The 18,017-nt window shown below is 31.6% G+C and overlaps 2 protein-coding genes across 3 annotated transcripts in view; one reads left to right on the top strand and one right to left on the bottom strand.

Moving 5' to 3' along the window:
• Positions 1 to 732: 732 nt before the first annotated feature.
• On the bottom strand, positions 733 to 4,044 carry LOC100375146 (sperm-associated antigen 8-like). Its single transcript, XM_002739331.3, has 4 exons — positions 3,857 to 4,044; positions 2,373 to 2,550; positions 1,220 to 1,443; positions 733 to 994 (listed from the first exon to the last, which is right to left on the bottom strand). Exons 1-4 carry the CDS (start codon positions 3,929 to 3,931, stop codon positions 872 to 874), a joined length of 600 nt encoding a protein of 199 aa, XP_002739377.1. The 5' UTR covers positions 3,932 to 4,044; the 3' UTR covers positions 733 to 871.
• Positions 4,045 to 4,516: 472 nt separating this feature from the next.
• The window catches only part of LOC102808073 (peptidyl-glycine alpha-amidating monooxygenase-like), a 48,443-nt gene continuing 34,942 nt past the window's right edge, over positions 4,517 to 18,017 (top strand). Inside the window, exon 1 of one of the 2 annotated variants that reach the window (XM_085507229.1) lies at positions 4,517 to 4,688. The gene's annotated coding sequence lies outside the window, so the exon portion shown is untranslated. Of the gene's footprint in view, positions 4,689 to 15,468; positions 15,619 to 18,017 lie in introns of those variants that run through there. The other variant, XM_085507230.1, reaches the window with a different exon arrangement.

Consider the following 18,017-nt stretch of genomic DNA (forward strand, 5'->3'; position numbering starts at 1 on the left):
CACACCAGCTATCACAACATTAATATTACATATCACCTGTACACCTAAGATCACTTGTTACACCCAATGATAGGTAATCTAAAATTAATTCCAATCTTCAGTACATCACATATCGTATTGGTTTACTTCTTTCTCACATTTCAATAACATTGTTCTTTTCTTTTTTGTTGAAAAATACTGAATAGAATTTGCCCAGTTATATTTTCAAATTTGAGAAGGCAGTTTGTTTGCCTGGCATGTGTACAGTATTTCTGAACCATACTGTACTACATGCTATTTGTGTCGACCACTATTGTAAAAATACAAAGCAGTTTTGATTAGACGTCAGATTTATTTCTGTAACATAGGGCACTCAAAAACTTTACAATGTAAATAAATTCACAGATGTCCATATTATGGCATAAACATTTTAAAATGCTTGTTCTCTAAAAATTCTGTGAAAATGGCTTGAAAATATCCAGTTTTACAGTGTGAGCAAAATATGAATTACAATAGTTTTGATATCAAGTACAATGAGAACAGCAAGTGTTGATGTGACATTTGCTTACAAATGGATATAGCAATTGATTACTCATAGTTGCTGTCGACATAGGAAGTAAAGTAAGCAAATAACACCGAATAAACGGCAAGGTAAGGACGTGTTTACTATAATTAGACATAGTCTTTACCTTGCCGTTTATTCGGTGTTATTTGCTAGCAATTGATTATAGAGGTATGGAACTTGGTACAATATTCACTAGGTTTCACTTACATGATTATTTTAATACATAATATATACAATGTTTCAAATCACACAATGGATGGTTCACCAAATAATATTTAAGTATTTATTAATCTCAATATAAAATAAGGACGAAAGATGTTGTAACGCTCACATCCAAGGGTATTGCTCAAGTTCATAAGGATGTGCTTCATCAAAACGTTCTTCAATTGGTTTGCTGAAAGCATCATTTTTCCTAAATGGAGTGTCATGTGTCTTGATTTGCGATACACCCTGAAGAAAAAATATGGAAATAAACATGTTATTAAATACAGTGAACCTGTGGGAAGAGGAAAGGTTTCAAGGTTAAGGTTACAATTGTATCTGCCCATATGAATTGTACATTGAAATATTTAATTAATCCAGCACCAAAATACCAAAGTTGTTTTAATAATAAACAATGATTTTACATGCAGTATGTATGTACACAACACTGTGGCTCTTAATGTGAATACTCACAGTTATTTTCATCTTGTGATCTGACCAGAATGTGATTGGTTGTTCTGTTTCTACATTATGATCCATTGTTGGCTCCGGTGACTCAGATACAAAGCCTTCTACAGTAAAGTCTTTTTTTGTCACTGAAACATATTCTGGTTCTGGAGGAGGAGGATTGAATTCTTCATGCACTTCTTGACTGACCTTTTCATACAACATTTTTTCCAACATTTGTTGCTTTTTACCTAAAAAAAATGAATTTGTTATTGAAATATTAAAGATTAGTACATTTGAGAGGGATATTAATTTTTTGATTCACATTATCCTTTCTGAATTTTAAATTTCACATTGCTCTTACACCCATTCAATCCTGAGACTTTTTTTAATTGGTGAAAGCTGCTAGGACTGAATGATAATTACCGATATAATATATAGAAAATGGTAGTAGGTAATCATAGTCCTTGATAATTATTTAATATACATGTAACTAGACATTTCAAATGAAATATTCTTTTTCAATGACAGATATAAATATGAATCCTGAGACTTTATGCAAGCCAGATTGAAAAACAGTCTGTTTGGTGGACCACAGTCCCTCTATCACCGGTCTGGAAACGCTTAGTATTCTATTGTACTAACCCTCGTAACGGGCAAATAAATCGTTGACACCTTACGCCAAGTTATCCCGAAAATAAACTCCCATTGATGTAGTCGTGCATATCATTAACCCACTGGAAGTTACCATGACACTTAGCGATTTGGGTCATTGCGCATGCGTCATTACCAGCACACCGATCACAACATTACCATGTGGAAGGCTTACGGCGATTTTGTCGAATTCGACGATGACAACATTGATTGGGATTTTGTTTTAAAAGACGTCATTGAGGAAGAAATCCATGAAGTGCATAAAGATAAACCATGTAGTTCAACCAGTGCTGAAAACATACCAGAGAAACCTTTTACGAGGCATGATTGCCATGCCCACACTCCTGTCAAAACTCCACAACTGCTGTCTGAACGTAAACAAAATTTGTCTATGAAATTAAACTCTTTATTACATCCGGACTGTGGGTGGACCAAGCTTTTCATCCTACTCTGGGTGAAGCTATAGAATATAAAAGCAAAAATATAAGCAATGTAAATACTACAAGACAGAATGGTTTAAACTTACCAACTAATCTGACACCAGGGCTTTCAGGTGGTCGATATGAATCCATACATGTTGATATTTTTTCTTGTTTTGCCTCATTATTAGTGGTAAGAATACCGCTATGACCTCTGACACCTAATTGTTTGATGTTTGTACTGTCTTTACTCTTGTCATCCAAACCAAGATCTCTGGTACTCCTCTATAAGAAAAGAAAATGTCAGAAAAGAATGAGAGATTGTGACAAACAACTACATGTACTATACAGTACAGAAAACAAGACATTACTTAAAATGATATCCATAATTCATTCAATTTCAATGTTAATAAATGTAGAATCTGTGACACTGTCATGACGTACACTTTGTCACCTAATACCATGCTGGGATAAAATATTTTCTTTCTTTTGAATAATAAAGTTTGAATAAAATTGACCAAGTTATGCCTGTTAAACAGTTTGTAGACAAAACTGGTAACCAGTCAAAAGTCAATCAAACAAAAAAGAAATTGATGTGCATATGTATTGCAATATGACTTGTCTATGTACAAATTTTGAACAAAACAGTTCCAGATATATCTGGAAAATGATGCCAGGGCCGAAAAATATGTCTTACGGGAACATCAACACTGGAAGACATATTTACTACATACAAATCCAAGGAATATGCTTGACAGTTTATTATCAGCAGTTATATAACAATTACTGTAAAGGGGGTAATTATTCACTGGGTTTTAATTTAGCTTATTTCGCTGACTGGAAAATGCATGTAAAATTTAGCATAGAACACATTATCTAAATGACGAAACCGTGAATTTAAAAACCCACTGAATATGCCTGAAATAGTAAATCAGTGAAATTTAAACCCAGTGAAAATTAGTCATTTTACAGTACATTACAGCGGTGCAAATTACTATGTTTTCACTAGAAAAAGTTAATTTTGCATTCTTACAAACGTAAATATGTATGGCAGTCACTGAATACTGAATGCTCTAAAAAGCATTGAAAATTAAACATGTATTGCATAATTCCCACAATTTACATCTATTCAGAGCACACAATAGGTCCAAATACAGCTCTACAACGTACTGTTATTTGACTGCAACTTTCACATGGTCATGGTGGCAGAATGTGTTCCAGCATTATGGTTATAGCCTTCATTGACAACATACATGTACATTATTAAAGAACAACATTGAAATAATTATTATAAGTTATATTCATTGCCATGCGATGATTGGAAAACTCAAATGGTAGTACATTATAAATATTCCAATGTACCGCCACCCCTTTACTCAAATCCTCCAGCCCCCTATTCGGTTGTGTATGCCCCTCCCGATAACTACAGTTGTTCTCAAGTAGAGCATACAATTAATGTGAGGGGGCAATGGAGGGTAGGAGTCTGGTTGAAGTTGGGATCAGAGGTAGGGGTAAATTGATTTCACAAGCTGTAATATTACTAACTTATAATCGAATTTGTTAATCGTTGCCGTCTACATTTCTTACTCACCTCCTCAACCCAATTTTCCAGTAAACATTTACCATCCGAGTTATTAATCGTCCTGCTAGGGTTCAAGGTAGTCATTATGGAGCGTCCAGACAGTGGTCCGTTTGGAAATAATATGAATTTTGGCGGAAAACTCGACGTAAACAACAGCCAATGTTCGAATGTTTTGTTGCTAAGCTAGACGTTCGAATGTTATGGCTCGAACGTTATAGCGCCATCAAACATGTAGTGAAAACTTTACTTCGTTCACAAAAGATTCATTTACTGCAAACATTGTTTTTAAAACTCTTGGTATATTCATTAATAAAAAAATGAACTACCTTGCAAGTCATAAAATTGACAAGCAATGCATATACTTAATTCTTGAAATCCGCGTAATTTTAACTTTTCCTGTCAATTAAAACGACCGGAAACTGAGGGCGCTATGCTTAAGCCAAACATTGTAATATTGTTGGTGCTATGCTAGGGGGTGTTATGCTCCCCCTACAATTAATTTCACAAGTATATCACAGTTTCACAAAGTTTTCTATGCATTTTGTATCTCTATATATTGTACATATATATATACATCTTTGAATGTGTAACTATTTTTTTCTCTATTTTGAAATAACACTAAAAAATAAAAAATAATAGAGAGCAACTTAGGGATACTTTTTTGTTTTTCATTTTCGCTAATAAGATTCCCTTTCAAAATTCTTTTCACGGTGTTCGAATTATTTCTTCAGATTTGTGCTGTCCTTCGTGAGAGTATATTTCGAAAAGTATGACAGGATGAAGTATGTTGTGTTATTTTCTTGGGATTACGTGTTATAATTGCTAATTGCAGATATCTCAGGTAAGTCAAATTCCACCTCGACCAAAGAAATCTCTACAACGGGATCGACCCATCTATTATCTAATTATACTACGTAATAGTTTGTTTTATGCCAGTAGTAATGAACAAAATGCTTACTCACAGTAACCATGGCAATGGAAGCCATAATGCACACGCCGTGGATAACTCAATTAACACAATATTATAATTTTCCAAACAAAGCATCCTCGATAGATCCCATTTCAAAATGTTGTTAGAAGCTTCCTCATAAATGCACAAGACTAATTTTTTATTGTATTTTAGTGGAAAGTGGCCATTTTGTCAGTAATAAACGCTTTTACCATAGGATCCTATGACAGAGACATTATGCAATATCTCAAAATGTAGGTTGGTCTGCAGGCTGAAAAAGTAATATGCTGTGAATGATTGGGTACTTTTTGTTGTTCTGAATTATTTCAAAAGTCTGTTTTTTAAAAATTGTCAAAAAATGCCAGTGCAATTGTGTTCTATGAAATTGTTTTTCAAAAATAGTGATTTTGAAAAATATTAGTTTCTCAAAATACACCATAGCTCCATGAATTTATACAATGAACATTGTCATGTGATTTATGACCAATTTTCTCAAAAAATTATCAATAGGTTTATACTTTAAAAATGGATACTTTATTTTCGCTTGGAATTTATTTTCGCTATTTTCGCTGAAGGGATGATTCCGTGAAAATAAAATCCAGCGAATATACTTTTTTTCCTATATTTCACATTAAACTCATGAAAAATCAGTGAAAATAAATTTCAAGCAAAACGCCCAAAAAGCCTTTTCAGCGAAAATTAATTCCAGCAAAAATAAAGTATTCCACAGTAGTAGGTTCACATGTTATCACATCTCCCACTGAAAGCCTCCATAGACATACATGTATCAAAATCAAAGTCAGCTTGCAATGTGTTACAAGTCAGATAAATTCAAATTAATGCTATTTCAATACAATTACTGGTACACATATAGTGGAAATTCAACTATTTGATTCATATTACACAGCCCCATATTTAATATACTGTACATATGCTATATTATCTATGAAATCATTATATCATTGAAATATTGCCTATTTTGACCATAGACAGTTAAACCACTGTCATTTACATAAACACATGTGGTACTAATAGAACAAAAATGATATATATCATATTTCATGGCTGCGTACACACATAAAAATTGGTTCATATGGCGTACCGTTTGTTTGTATGTATTTGTATTCATACACATTAATGCACAGAATGTGGATTAGCATTTTGTCTGTGCAATGTAATAATATTTTCTATTGAAGTCATATCCTAACAAATGAACATAGATCAAAGTACAATAAAGCATGGCTGTCATTCCATGACAAAAACAAACAGAAGAAGAAAAAAACAGAAAGCAAAATACTTAGAAATGCATATTTATAAAATATATGTATGAATTACTTAATTAGGTATCTGTGAGGCAGCTATGTTCTGTACATCTCTTCCAATCATGTACAGATCATGTCCTGTTTAGTCATCGTCTTACAATTTTAGACTGAAGGAAATAGTGTACAAGTCACAAGTGATTTAAATTATGTTGTATTACCTTTCACTAATAAAATAGACACCAACTCATGAGTGGGTCTATTGTCTATATTGCCTGCTGTTTATAAGAATAAGAGGGTGATTAGTGATTCCTTAGGAAATTACAAATTATAACGAACCTATTATTTTACAGACAAACTAATGAGGTATCAAAGACTGAAACAGTAGTGCAGATATTCTTGCCTACCGTTCCCCTTTCAAAAATGGCTTGACCAATGAAAAGGTGTATAACCATTTTCCCAATATGCAATGCAACTTTTCTTCCAGCTTCTACCAGCTGACATTCTTTATTTATGACTTAGCAATCATCATTTTACCTTTTTTCTTATTTAATAAATGCTCAAAATGGTTACATTGAACAAATAGACTTTAAATAAAAGACGCTGCATTACAGTGCAATATGTAATTACTGAAATGTGAGCTCACACGTAGCAATCAAGTTTAAAACTATCATCAGCTTTTGAACTAAATAACTACAATACCAGAACTGTGAAGCAAAAAATTATTAAATAAATGTAAATTGCTTTTACTACTGATTGCACATGTTTATTTGTATCCAGTCATCCCATGTTTATATCAATTGGCAGATGGACACCACATTAGTCCTTCACCTCACAATAATACATAGAAGTAGACAGTTTCATGAAACTTAAAACTTAATAAATCAACTTTGATTAATAAGATGACACTAACTATTTATACAATGCTTACCAATAGCACATAAAAACCCACTTACAAGTGTGTCATCAATTGAGGTCATATGAAATCTTGGCTTGCTTATTTTACAGATATATATATAACTTGGTAACATCTGTTGCTAAGGATAGTATACAAGATATTGGAGATCTATTTTCACTTGAAAGATGTTGTTGGCATTCTCCAAATGTCTGTCTTTGTTTTCTTTATCTGTTGTAACATTTTTACTACTGCTCTAGACCTTATCAAATTTGTCTGGCAGAGACAATGTAGCAACTTCATTTTGTAAACCTAGAATTTGTATCTCCCTCACATATATTCTAATCTGGACTTGACTACAGGCTGCTGTCACTAAGTCAGTGTTCAGAGTATGTGTTCCTTTTATTTGTCAACAAGATTCAAGGTAAACAAAGTCTATCAACTCCTGCAGCAATCCATAATAGTAGAGTCATATGCTTCAATTACAAACAATGTCAGTGTAACCAAATTCATGAAATTAATACTCAATATTTATCTAAAAGAAATATAAAGCAATCTGGTGGCCAAAAATATATGTACTGTTGAAAGTATGCCTAGTACTTGGCAATCTGATTGCCAAAAATATATGTACTGTTGAAAGTATGCCTAGTACTTGGCAATCTGGTGGCCAAAAATGTATGTACTGTTGAAAGTATGCTTAGTACTTGGCAATCTGGTGACCAAAAATATATGTACTGTTGAAAGTATGCCTAGTACTTGGCAATCTGGTGGCCAAAAATATATGTACTTTTGAAAGTATGCCTAGTACTTGGCAATCTGGTGGTCAAAAATATATGTACTGTTGAAAGTATGCCTATTACTTGGCAATCTGGTGGCCAAAAATATATGTACTGTTGAAAGTATGCCTAGTACTTGGCAATCTGGTGGCCAAAAATATATGTACTGTTGAAAGTATGCCTAGTACTTGGCAATCTGGTGGCCAAAAATATATGTACTGTTGAAAGTAGGCCTAGTACTTGGACAGTTCACAGTGATATTATGAAGTTGTTACTTCTGAATTTACTACATGGACAAGGAATGGAAGTTATTTTCAACTGTCATACAGTCTACAATTTCAATAATGTCGCAAACTTTGCTTTTGTTTTCTGAAGTTGTTTCTTAAAGGTAACAAGCGTTTTTTTTCTATTTATTTATTTATTAACACACAACATCCCCCGGAGGGGATGAAAAGGGTTACAAATCAAATATTAGTAAAAGAAAAATAACTACATAAAAAGTAAAGAATCAAAAAGCATAAAGAAAAAAATATTATAAAAATTTGTATACAAGCAATGTGTTACTGGCTTAGTTTATGTTGGTGCTGCAGTCTTATATTAAAAACAGTTTTTTAAATATTGTGCTAAAGGAATTGACATTTTCTCGTCACTTAGTAATGATATGTATTTATTTTCATTACTAAATTTGTCAAAATTTGGTATACATTTATTAGCTCAAGGTAAAGTTTTAATCTTATTTCATTGTAATGAGGTCAATTTATGACAAAATGTTGTTCATCTTCAACATGGTCATTGTCACACATACTGTAGACTCTGTCTTTAAAATCCAATCCTGTATGCCGGCCTGTTTCAATTTTCAGACAGTGGTTGCTAAGTCTAAATTTTCTAAATTTCTAAAGGATTTGCAAAGTTCACTGTTTTTCATAATTATTACCCGGTAAGTAGTTTTCTTGTTCTATTTTGGTTTTAAAAAGTTAGGGAGTTTATTTTTAGAATTTGATTTTTTCCTGTTGTCTTTATTCATTTCATTTTTCCACTCAGTTGTTAACTCTTTTTAATTTTTCATCAATTGTTTTTAATTTTGATAATGAGATAATATTTGTTTCATTTAAAAGATAAGAATGGTTTATATTTTTTAATATCAAATCAAGGTTTTTAAACCATTTACTTTTAATAATTTTATTGACATTGTATGCTTCTCTAAGCTATCTCAGCTGAGAGGCTGCATCTGTTAGTTGGTAACTGTAGAAGCATGTACATAATTTATGACAGGTACATAGGTTCATTCTTTGTACATAAATGATAGAAAATACACGTGTTGGTACTCTCGTAATTATTTTATGTGTTTATGTGTTCTTCACGTTCCATCCAGCTGTTCACTGTTGATACATTAATTATTCACTGGGTTACAATTATTTTCGCTGATACATTGGGATTTGCTAAATATTATCGATGTGAATATGTGAAATAACAAATTCAACACTCTATAAAAATCTTGTGTTGATTAAACTGTATTTGGACAAGTTTTTATTTTATTGAGTTTGGGTTATGGAACTCATAAAAGCTGCCATGAGTTGATGCTTTAATGACTTCATCCGTATAGATTTAATGTTTTGTGTAATTAATCAACAGCTCCAGAAGTATATAATTTTTATTATCTTCTCTTTCTAATTTCACATGGGTTCATTCACATTGGTATGCATACATGTTCCAGATTCTCAAATACCAACAGATCTCATAACATCTTGACTCTTCATCATATATAAATATTGTCTGTAATTGACATGCGTTACATGCAATCAGAATATACATGACTTTTTACTTACTCTGTATTCTGATTACATGACATAAAATATTTGCCATGAATACCATATGATGTACCAGTAACACTAGTCCTAAATACATGACCTCAGATAAGATTACACAAATAAAAATAATTTTTTCATCCCAGTGTTTTAGTACTATTTTATCCCAATTTTACAGGAATGTTTTGGTACTATTTTATCCCAATTTTACAGGAATGTTTTAGTACTATTTTATCCCAATTTTACAGAAATGTTTTGGTACTATTTTATCCCAATTTTACAGAAATGTTTTGATACTATTTTATCCCAATTTTACAGGAATGTTTTGGTACTATTTTATCCCAATTTTAAAGGAATGTTTTGGTACTATTTTATCCCAATTTTACAGGAATGTTTTAGTACTATTTTATCCCAATTTTACAGGAATGTTTTTAGTACTATTTTATCCCAATTTTACAGAAATGTTTTGGTACTATTTTATCCCAATTTTACAGAAATGTTTTGGTACTATTTTATTCCAATTTTACAGGAATGTTTTGGTACTATTTTATCCCAATTTTACTGGAATGTTTTAGTACTATTTTATCCCAATTTTACAGAAATGTTTTGGTACTATTTTATCCCAATTTTACAGGAATGTTTTGGTACTATTTTATCCCAATTTTACAGAAATGTTTTGGTACTATTTTATCCCAATTTTACAGGAATGTTTTGGTACTATTTTATCCCAATTTTACAGAAATGTTTTGGTACTATTTTATCCCAATTTTACAGGAATGTTTTGGTACTATTTTATCCCAATTTTACAGGAATGTTTTAGTACTATTTTATCCCAATTTTACAGAAATGTTTTGGTACTATTTTATCCCAATTTTACAGAAATGTTTTGGTACTATTTTATCCCAATTTTACAGGAATGTTTTGGTACTATTTTATCCCAATTTTAAAGGAATGTTTTGGTACTATTTTATCCCAATTTTACAGGAATGTTTTAGTACTATTTTATCCCAATTTTACAGAAATGTTTTGGTACTATTTTATCCCAATTTTACAGGAATGTTTTGGTACTATTTTATCCCAATTTTACAGGAATGTTTTGGTACTATTTTATCCCAATTTTACAGGAATGTTTTGGTACTATTTTATCCCAATTTTACAGAAATGTTTTGGTACTATTTTATCCCAATTTTACAGAAATGTTTTGGTACTATTTTATCCCAATTTTACAGGAATGTTTTAGTACTATTTTATCCCAATTTTACAGGAATGTTTTGGTACTATTTTATCCCAATTTTACAGAAATGTTTTGTTACTATTTTATTCCAATTTTACAGGAATGTTTTAGTACTATTTTATCCCAATTTTACAGGAATGTTTTGGTACTATTTTATCCCAATTTTACAGGAATGTTTTGGTACTATTTTATCCCAATTTTACAGGAATGTTTTAGTACTATTTTATCCCAATTTTACAGAAATGTTTTGGTACTATTTTATCCCAATTTTACAGGAATGTTTTGGTACTATTTTATCCCAATTTTACAGAAATGTTTTGGTACTATTTTATCCCAATTTTACAGGAATGTTTTGGTACTATTTTATCCCAATTTTACAGGAATGTTTTGGTACTAAAATGGTGACAAAAATCAAGAAACTTTTATTATGGACATTTTTTATTTGATTTTATGCAGATCTGTTCACTGTGATAAAAGTGGGGTTTGTAGTACCAGCATGCATCGGTTGTGATGTCACTACATGCGTTATGTCGCCTTAGGGTGGCGTTCCTCGGTAATGACGCACTATGAATGAGGTATTTCTAGAGGTCAGGGTTCGTTTTTTCCTAGTCCGTCTCGTCTGCAGTTGAATAATTTTTACTTCAATTTATTTACAGTTTTTTTTTCCAATGCGACTCAATTTCACTTGTTTTTTTAATTCTTGGTAATTAGTGTCACTGGCGATGAAGTAGTAAAAACGCAATTAACCGCAGTGCAGCAACTCGGGATAGACCATCCCGACGCAATGGGCAAATTATTACTACCCTAGAATTTTGGGTTTGCCAGCTCCGCACCCTTGATAGACTTGGTAACTTCTTGTAGACTTCCGTTTTTATCACTGTTTTTGTAAGGGTAACTATGTACAAAGGCGGGATTACCTTTCGATCAATACATGTTATTGTTTTAAAGATGTGCTAGATGAGGCTGACACTTGTAAACAATACAACGTGAATGAGCATCGCGGGCAGGATTTCAAGGATCGCGGGCGAAACAAAAGCGACGCAGCTGTTTGTCTAAGCGACGCGGGCCCGCAGTGCTTGAAAGGCCTGGGGAGAACACTGTTTGACACTAAAACAGGCTCATTTTAAAACATAAGTACATGTATGTACATGTAGTCAGCAAGTGTTCTTCCTGTTTCTCACATACAATTATTGAAATTTAATACAATAGGTTCATGTTTTCTTCATATATTTAGGTGAGGTGTTAATGAAATTTAACCAACTATTCTCGAGCATGCCCAGACATATTTGATTCACACATTGTGTTAATATCATAAACAATGAGTTATTACCTACGTATATCTATTTCTGTTGTGATTGGATTCTAAATATTCAACTGGCAGGCACAGTATTTTTATTACTTTGCCCGTACCATCAAAGATGGAGAGGAAAGGTATATTAAGGGGAAAAATTCTGTCCGGTGTTGTCGTCATCGTCGTTGATAATTGTTATTGTGTGCACAATAACTTTACTAATTTTATTCCAAACTTTATCAAACTTAGTAACCTTATTCTTCAGTATAAAGTCTTCCCTGAGTATGAACGACAGATGTCCTGTATGAAAATATCATGCAAAATTGAGAAAATCTGATAAAATATTTTGACTGTTTCTGATCATTTGACTGATCATTAGTGATACATGTTCAGGTGGTCACTGATCCCAGTAGAAATATGCATTGTTTGTGTTCAATGTAGCAAATCATTTATCTTGTAATAATATCCTTGGTAATGTATCTCCCAAGTTCCATGGGAATACTATACCGGGTTTTAAAACCAACTCATGGAGAGAGTTTTTGCACAGTCTGATACACATTTGCAAACCTACCAATAAAATCTTTACAGAAAACAAGATGTCAGAAAATCAATATAAGCAGTCCTTTGAACGGGGTGCCAAACTTTGATCAAGATCTGAAGCTAATTAAAAAATCTGTTTAGTCCAAAGTTATCAAATCAAAAACAATACATAAATAATACATAAAAGCAAAACGTTGCATCCACATTTTGAAAAGAAAATTGTACTCAAAAATATGTATTCTTTATTTGACAATTCATTTGACAAATGAAAATTCACAGGAATTTTTTTCAGCTATTAGAACAGAATGATAGAGTTTTTATGATACTAATTTAAAAATGAACTTCAAAAACAAAGATTGCAGTGTTTGAAGATGTAGATTCTCAGGAAGCAACAGTACTGTTGACTTCTCCCTCCACTGGACACCAATTAACTATTTAAGTTGATTTGCATACAAAGCAGAGCTTGCAACATGATAGCTATTCATAGAGGGCGTTTTTTTACTTTTCAAATAATAAAGTAGTCACACAATGAATATACCCTGGTAATAAGGCAGTACATATTTATCTCAGTGAATCATTAATTTTTGACACCTGTACAAAATACTTGGACAAAAGCCAGCTAAGATTTTCTGTTATCTTGCATGTTTTATGAATCTATTCACAGCTAAATGCAGCACTTTTTTCTGAGATGTTTTTATACTAAAATATCCAAATTACTTTGAATAAAGCTGGAAATTGTGTCCCTTAAAATAAATAAACAAATTAGGCACCAATGTTTTTGTAAGATATTTACATCTATCAAGGACATCTGGTAGACTGCATGTTTGTATTCAAAATTAATTATGACAATGCATATTAATATTGAAACAAACTATGATAAAGGGAATGATATTATATAACAAAGGGCAAGGTCACCAGAGTTTAACTATGTTTTCTATATGTGCTTCAGCATTTCTGGAACATATCTGTTTGCAGATATAATCACATATCTGAATTGTTTTTCATTCCATTTAAATTATTGAAATTAAGGGATGTACTATATTCATAAATCTCCACATTCTTTACTGCATCATCAACTTTAATTAATACATTTAAATGGTTTTTTTTTTTCTTTTCCCTTCCATGAAATTATTTTCATTAACACATAATTCACCCATCTGTTTGGTATGTGCAGTGTTTAGGACATAAAAAAAAAGTACCAACAAAGACTATATCTTTTTCTATGCTGTATATTTTTGTTTAGACATACACAATAAAATTGTTTGACGATGATAAGGGCGTGCATCACAAAAACAAATTGAGAACATACAGAGAATTAAAAACTGATTTTTCTTTTGAGAAATACCTCCAAATAATTAAAAATCCACTATATCGTGCTGCAATGACTAAACTTAGAATAAGTGCCCACCGTTTACAGATTGAATCAGGCAGATACAAAAACATTTCCATCTCTGATAGAATATGCCCTGTCTGTGATCTTGGAGAAATTGAAGATGAGAAACATTTCCTTTTCACGTGCCAGTTATATGATAAAGAAAGAACAAGCCTTTTTACTAAACATAAAATGTATGGAGAGACATTAATAAACATATTAAATAATAAAAACGATCACATAATTAAAGACGTTTCAAAACACATTTATACTTGCTTTATGCTTAGGGAGCAAAAAATTAAACAATAACTTCAGTACCAGCTGCCTCAAAAAAAAAACCACGAAACACAGATTCACATTTATTTACATTATATTACAATTATTCATTTATCTCTTATTGTGAGATATGTCTTTATTTCATTCATTTACAGTATTTTTAGTATTTCCTTTTATTTTCATTTTTTTTTTTTATTATTACATGTTTTTGACTTTATGTCAAGATCTCAAATGGGATACGATAGCAATAAAGAATTACTTACTTACTTACTTAATTACACAATCGCTTGAATGGATTAGAGAGGGCATATTTTTGACTAACATTCTACTAAGTAAGAAATGACCAATGTATTTCAAATTGTTCCTAAATAAATTGTTTTTTGTATTTGACCATGAATTGTAACAGCTAAATTTTCCCAAGGTGTATGTATGTGAACAAAGTCATGAATTGTGAGAATCGGAAGATCATGAAAGCTGGAAGAATATAGTAGCAGAAATTCCAAACCAGCTCGCTGCATGAAAAACCTAACCACTGAGTAAAAGTGGCAATTAAAAAGAGCTGGTAGTCACATCTCCTGGGTGGTCAGGCTAAAACAACAATATACATTTTCCATGAAATGCCTGCATGTATGTATCTAAGGTTCAAAGTAGAAAGAAAGCAATCAGTTATTTAGAGTAGTATTGTAACCAAACCCTGAAATGTCAAATAGAATTGACATACCATATGGAGATTGGTTCCTTACTGTTAATTGTATACTACTAGTACTGTCTTGATTCATGTAACTTCCATTGTTAGGCTCAAGTTTCTTCATTTTAATGACATCAACTAAGAACCCCCCCCCCCCTTACCCAAGGATATTCCTGCTTGAAACATGTATGCTCTAAAACTGTATATATCACTATAGGGTAGTAGTGAATTACATTGATAGCCGCAACTTCCTCTTAGATTTTCCAATTATTTTGTCGAATTTATCACACTCCTCCCAATAAATAAATATATAATAACATCACATCTGTTTTTATATGTAGAAAAAAACAATCAACCGGTATTTTTAAATTACAAAAAATTAGATGTTTTTAATCATGCGTTATAAGAATCACTGAAATCTATATTGATTAGCTTATTATTCCATACATGTTCTGGGGCCCTGGGCATTGATGTCATCCATGGTACATAATGTATTCACATCTCCAGATAAGCAGCCATTGAAGAAATCTATGACTCTGTAAGGTGTCCTTATTTAGCTGCATTCTGTCTCATATTACACACCAATTTTTTTATGTCATTTGATCCTTATTGCATCGCTTCTGTCAGTTGGTTTTTTGAATGAAATTAAGAATTTATTTTTTCATTTCTCATCAGTGAAGATCTTGGTGAGTACTAGCATTTATTTCACTTTCTTTAATAGATATTATGATTGTGTAACATTTTTACATTCAGCCAAACTGAATAACACCTGCATGAAATCACTCTTCCCTTTTATAATTATGGTAATTCTCAAATACATTCATTCAGTCAAAGAAGATCAGTAATTATAGATTTTCATATTCTGATAAAAAAATGAATTAATGGAAGTCTGTATTAACGTAAAACATGTATCAGTGCCTAATGAATAAACCTTTAGGAATTGTCATTTTTATAATATCAATTGACATGTATTTATTTCAGATTTATTATTTACCATTTATCTGATAGTGTTGGTGTATTCCATGTGTTGTTTAAGTGGCATCCTAGATCAAGTCAATATATTTTGAAATAAGACACCCACGTACATTGCACGCAGGACATAGTATTATAAATACATTTTTTGAAAGCTCTTTTCTTTACAATTATACCAAAATTCATTCTATGATTTTTTTTCTATAATGTATTTTAAGATAGTATAGTACTCGTGAGTGTTTCACATATTTAAGCAGATATAGCAGGGACTAAATTTAGTGTCAAAATCAGTCTACAATTAATTGTTTTAGTATTAGTCAATACTGTGTGGACTTTTTTGGTTCACTGTCAATCTGATTTTTGAAAAATAGTATGCATAAAATGTCACATATTAGCGGTTTCCATAGACGCATTTCCTCGATAAAAGACCTCTAAAAATATTGTTAATTCTTTGATACGTATAATACACTACATATCACATTTTTCTCTATATGTCACTGAGCTATATTTTGAGATATATCCTTTTCATAGGAAACAATGTCAAAATATGCCCTAAAACAGAAAACTATGCTATTTTCACTCAATTTTGTACATGGATTTTATCTGAACCCAGTACTGTGACCTCATATTTTTATTCCATGACAATATTTTGTTTTTGAGTTGCGTTCTACTTTAAATTAAATATTATTTTTTTTATTGGAACATCATAAAATTTTGAACGATTATAAATCTTGTTGTTTTCTGTTTGGATGGTTGAACGGTGATTGCAGTGGGTTAGGATTTGTTATTCAGTGTGATGTCCCCTTCAGCTGATGTGTGATATAATTACCTTATCTATATTCAAGGAAAGGTTACAGTCTACAATCTAGTATCTAGTAAATGGAGAGTTGACATTTGGAAGCTGCTAAATACATCAGTAATACAACATGCTAAAATTAGAAAAACCCAACCAAGTTTTGGTTAAAATGAACAATTAGATCAGTGATTTGATGGGAATTAAGCAATTTAACTTGAGAATGTTACAAATTATTGACATAAGTATTTTATTCATTAAAAAATTACTCCAGGCCTCATAGGGTTTTATTAAAAGCTGAACACTAGAAAAAATGTCTGGTAAAAAAAACAACATAAAAATAGAGGTTTACCCTACAATGAAAGTATATACTTACTCAAAATATCATGGAAAACTCTGGCTTAAGTCGCTCAGAGGAAATTATAGTGTTACTGGTATTTAATTAACAGGATATTATATGATGTTGACTTTGTATTCAGTAATTTATAGGTAAACACTTCAATTTAATTAATTATTTATTCATTTATTTATTGAACCTCTAACGAACTCAGATGTCTGGCTAATTTATGTTTACTGGCTCTTATAAATAGATAATTTCATATTTTTTTTTTTACTTGGCGAACATTTTTTTTAAAAATGTTCTGCTAGAAGAAAACAAATATTTCTAAATTGTGTCGTTGGTGATAAAATTGTTGGTTTTATTGTCAGGGGTGTTCTCAAATTGGGAAAGTTTGACAAAAAATGCAGATATTTTATTGTAGGACTGGCTACAGTCAGAGAGATCCAATTATTCCTGTCTCAAGTGAATTAAAAAAAAAAAATATTTCTGCAAAAGACCCCACTCGCCACGAAATCATCCACTCACCGTGAATAATTTTGCAGTGAGTGGAGATTTTGAGTGAGGTAAGTGGAGGATCCCTGTACCCCAAAGTAGGATATTTTTTACAAACTGAAAACACAAAAAACAAGCAATTTTTTCAAATACAAGATTAAAAAAATCAATGTTTGCCATAGGAAATAACCCTCAGAGGAACCCCCCCCCCCTCCATACCTTTTGTTGTTTGGCAAAATTTAACATCTCTTGCTATATTTGCTCATGTGTATAGTCAAGATTACAAGTATAGCTAAATATATATGTACTTTTTCTTTATCAGAAGGAGGAGTGTTTCTAATTTTAACAATACAGTACAGTACATATACAGTGACCCCTCGCTAATTCGCTGCAATGAGTTGAAACCATGCGAACATAAATCCTATGATGTGTTTCAATGAAGAAAACGTAATATAAATAAACCCATGTATATGTGCTTTTTAACTATT

This window comes from Saccoglossus kowalevskii, chromosome 13, assembly GCF_978046115.1.
Source record: "Saccoglossus kowalevskii chromosome 13, keSacKowa6.1, whole genome shotgun sequence".
Classification (NCBI taxonomy): domain Eukaryota; kingdom Metazoa; phylum Hemichordata; class Enteropneusta; family Harrimaniidae; genus Saccoglossus; species Saccoglossus kowalevskii.

What these genes read in the sequence shown, in the direction of transcription:
- LOC100375146 (XM_002739331.3), bottom strand. Translation starts at nt 3,931, where the DNA reads ATGACTACCTTGAACCCTAGCAGGACGATTAATAACTCGGATGGTAAA. An exon ending in TGGAAAATTGGGTTGAGGAG is followed by an intron (nt 2,551 to 3,856) that starts GTGAGTAAGAAA and finishes CTTTTCTTATAG; the next exon opens with AGGAGTACCAGAGATCTTGG. An exon ending in CCCTGGTGTCAGATTAGTTG is followed by an intron (nt 1,444 to 2,372) that starts GTAAGTTTAAAC and finishes CATTTTTTTTAG; the next exon opens with GTAAAAAGCAACAAATGTTG.